General features: G+C 52.0%; 1 protein-coding gene across 1 annotated transcript in view; it reads left to right on the top strand.

Moving 5' to 3' along the window:
• Sde2 (SDE2 telomere maintenance homolog (S. pombe)) overlaps positions 1 to 3096 on the top strand; it is a 34802-nt gene that overhangs the window by 28790 nt on the left and 2916 nt on the right. The window contains exons 6-7 of the mRNA XM_013017275.1: positions 116 to 230; positions 1514 to 1979. Coding sequence (XP_012872729.1) covers positions 116 to 230; positions 1514 to 1979 — 581 coding nt within the window. The remainder of the gene's footprint in view (positions 1 to 115; positions 231 to 1513; positions 1980 to 3096) is intronic.

Below are 3096 nucleotides of genomic sequence, written 5' to 3'. Positions count from 1 at the left end.
AAAAAAAAAAAAGTTTGAAGACAGACTTCTGATTGCAGCACTTTTTACTGCCTGGATATTTAATTTCTGTAAACTCAGCCCTAACAGGAGAAACCCTGGTTGAATTTCTGACTAGGTATGCAGGCCGCCTCCAGCAAATTGGTATCTGCTGAGACTGGTGAGCCCAGGATACGGCCCCGAAGACCAGACACAGACCCTGGACCCCATGCAAGGAAAAGGAAGTGCTTGTGGTAGGTGCCTTCCGTTTTTAGCCCGGCCGCCTTCGACGCTTGCGCGGTGCAGCTCCTGCCATGCTGTCTGCACAGGCTCTTTTGGGGATGGAATGATCGTCACGTGGGAAAACTCTATTATGGTTTCTACTCTGATGCCATTAGCAGTTGAAGGGCACTTTTTCTTGTAGTGGAACATCGTAAAAATGGCATCACATTTCATTACATGTGGTGTTAACTCTTCAGGAATTCCTGGAGAAAGTCTAGCTGTGTGTCCCAGGCGCTTGTGTTTTCTCTGGCTTGGCACCCTCAGCCCTGAAGTTTTTGGTCACTTGGTCAGACTTCGCCACGGCTTCTGCCCTGTGGATGAGAAGAACAGGGCCAGTCCCCCTCCCCTCTCTTTTTTGTCATGAGGCTGAACTCTGGGCCTGGACGCTGTCCCTGCGCTCTACCACTTGAGCCACAGCACCACCTCCGGCTTTCTGCTTATGTGGTGCTGAGGAATTGAACCTAGGGCCTCATGCATGGGAAGTAAGCACTTTACCACTGAGCCGCCTTCCCAGCCCTGACACAGGGCCTTTTTCTTACCATAACTCCCTGCTGGTAGCTCTGGGCCCTCTCTAGGCCATCTCCCCTCCCTTGGGCTACGTTTTAGAAAAGGTGCATGCTGATGCATCTTATTTCCTTGTTGGCCTCCTCTCTGCGGATGCCAGGTAATAGCCATAGGTCCTGTAACTTCAGTTCTTAAGTCCAGTGGAGACCTATGTACTTTCTAAAGGCAAATTAAGTTTTCCTGAGAGAAAGGTACTGGCATTGCCTGTACTTATCAAGGTGTCATTTGTATACAGTAAAATGTATTGTTTTTGATTGATTACCCCCAGTCAAGATTCACAGCATCTTCGTGGGGCAGTGGTTCCTGGTGTTGGCTGGGAACTTTCCTTCCCCCACTCCAGACTGGCAGCTGCTGGCCACCAGTGAGATGCTCGCTCCTGTGGCTTAGTCTTTCCCGCTCTAACTTCGCTCAGCATATGTTACCATACGAGATCCATCGTGGTTACATGGGATCACCCAGCGCGGAACAGTGGGTGGAGGAAGGCGGGTTAGAGAGCGGCAGGTAGATGCATCCTGTGGGATCTTGGGAAGGCTCAGCCCCCACCCCTGAATGCTGTGGCTCTTGGTGTCTCTGCAGTTCACCTGCTCTCTGTGTCATAGCCTGAGCCTGTGAGTCCATTTCTGGACAAGCAGCCGCCTGTTGTGAGTCGAGGTAAACCATCCATGTGGTGCTTTTCTGTTGCTTCTGGCAGGTTGGGCATGGAGAACCTGGAGACTGAGGAAGTGTCCTCAGATGAGGACAGTGAGACAGCGCCGGCTGCTACAGGACTGAGCTGCTCTGCTCCAGAAGGTGGTCGTGGCAGTGCTGTGATGACAGCCGAGTCCCCCTGCTGCTCTCAGAGTGTGGGGGCAGCCGGTGCAGGCGCTGCGGCCCCGGCAGAACCCGAAGGCCAGCTGACTGACCCCGGGGCGGGCATTGCCGAAGCCAGAGAGGCGCCCACTGAAGAGTGCCAGGGGGAGGAGGTGGGAGGAAAAGCAGAGGAGATCCAGGGGAGAAAGGAGACAGAGAGTCGCGAGCCTGCTGAAGACACAGCCGCCGCCAGGCTGACGGAGGGCCAGGAGGCAGCGGGGGTCGCCGATGGAGGCAGGGCTGCCCTGGTTGAGCGTGGAGAAGACACCCCGAGTGCCAGACCGGAGCGGGGCCCGGCAGGCCACGCAGTGAGCACTTCTACATTTGGGGCCAATACCTGGGACCAAATCTGTGTCAACTCCACAGTAAGTCATTAAATTGCAAATGTGCTGGTAGTCACTGGTGGCTTATTTGAAGCCAGCCTGGGCTGAAAAACCTTTTGAGACTCCATCTCCAAAATAATCAGTAAAAAGCTGGGCAAGAGGCATGGATCAGATGGTAGAGCAACAGCTAACGGAACAGGTCAAGCAAGTGTGAAGCCCTGAGTTCAAATCTGGTGTCACCAGAATTTGAGAGGGAAAATGTGTTTTTCCCCATCAGTTGCTTAGTGGACGGCTTTTTTCCCGCTTGAGTTTATAGTGTTGTGCCACTAGGGGGTGTCCTTGTTGCCACATTGCTGGATTTTGAGCTTGTATCTCTGCAGGGGCTGGGGTGAGGATTAGACAGGCTTACCACATAACCTGGAGTGGAGGAGCTTCCAGTGTCAGCCTCCTGACAGCTGGAATTACAGGCGTATGACACCAGACCCTGCCCGGTTTTTCACATTTTTTGCATCTAAAATCAAGTATACATTGCAATGCTTTTATTCTTTTTTTTTTTTTTTGGTTGTGGGGCTTGAACTCTGGGCTTGGGCCCTGTCCCTCAGCTCTTCAGCTCAAGACAAGCGCTCTACTGCTTGAGCCACAGCTCCACTTCTGGTTTTCTAGTGGTTTATTGGAGATAAGAGTCTCACGGACTTTCCTTGCCCAGTTGGCTTTGAACCGAGATCCTCAGATCTCAGCCTCCTGAGTAGCTAGGATGACAGGTGTGAGCCACTGGTGCCCAGCTGCAATGCTTTTATTTAGTACATACAGTAGTAGCAAGGCTATATTATGGTATGGCAGGTGACACCAAAACAAATGAGATGTGCTCACATTCCTTGTCACATTGATAATCACATTTTCCTAATGTAATTCAGTTTTGGAGGCTGTGAGCTGGTGGCTCATGCCTGTAATCCTAGCTACTCAGGAGGCTGAGATCTGAGAATCACGGTTCAATGTGAGCAGGAAATGCCAATTAAGGTTGAAGGTGGGAGAGCTAACCTTGAATGAAAAGCCCAGGGACAGGGGCTGGGAAGGTGGCTCAGTGGTAGAGCGCTTGCCTTGC

The sequence above is a fragment of the Dipodomys ordii genome, unplaced genomic scaffold (assembly GCF_000151885.1).
Source record: "Dipodomys ordii isolate 6190 unplaced genomic scaffold, Dord_2.0 Scaffold35, whole genome shotgun sequence".
NCBI classification, from domain to species: domain Eukaryota; kingdom Metazoa; phylum Chordata; class Mammalia; order Rodentia; family Heteromyidae; genus Dipodomys; species Dipodomys ordii.
The sequence above is the reverse complement of the archived record's forward strand: the minus strand, read 5'-3'. Positions and strand labels throughout refer to the sequence as shown.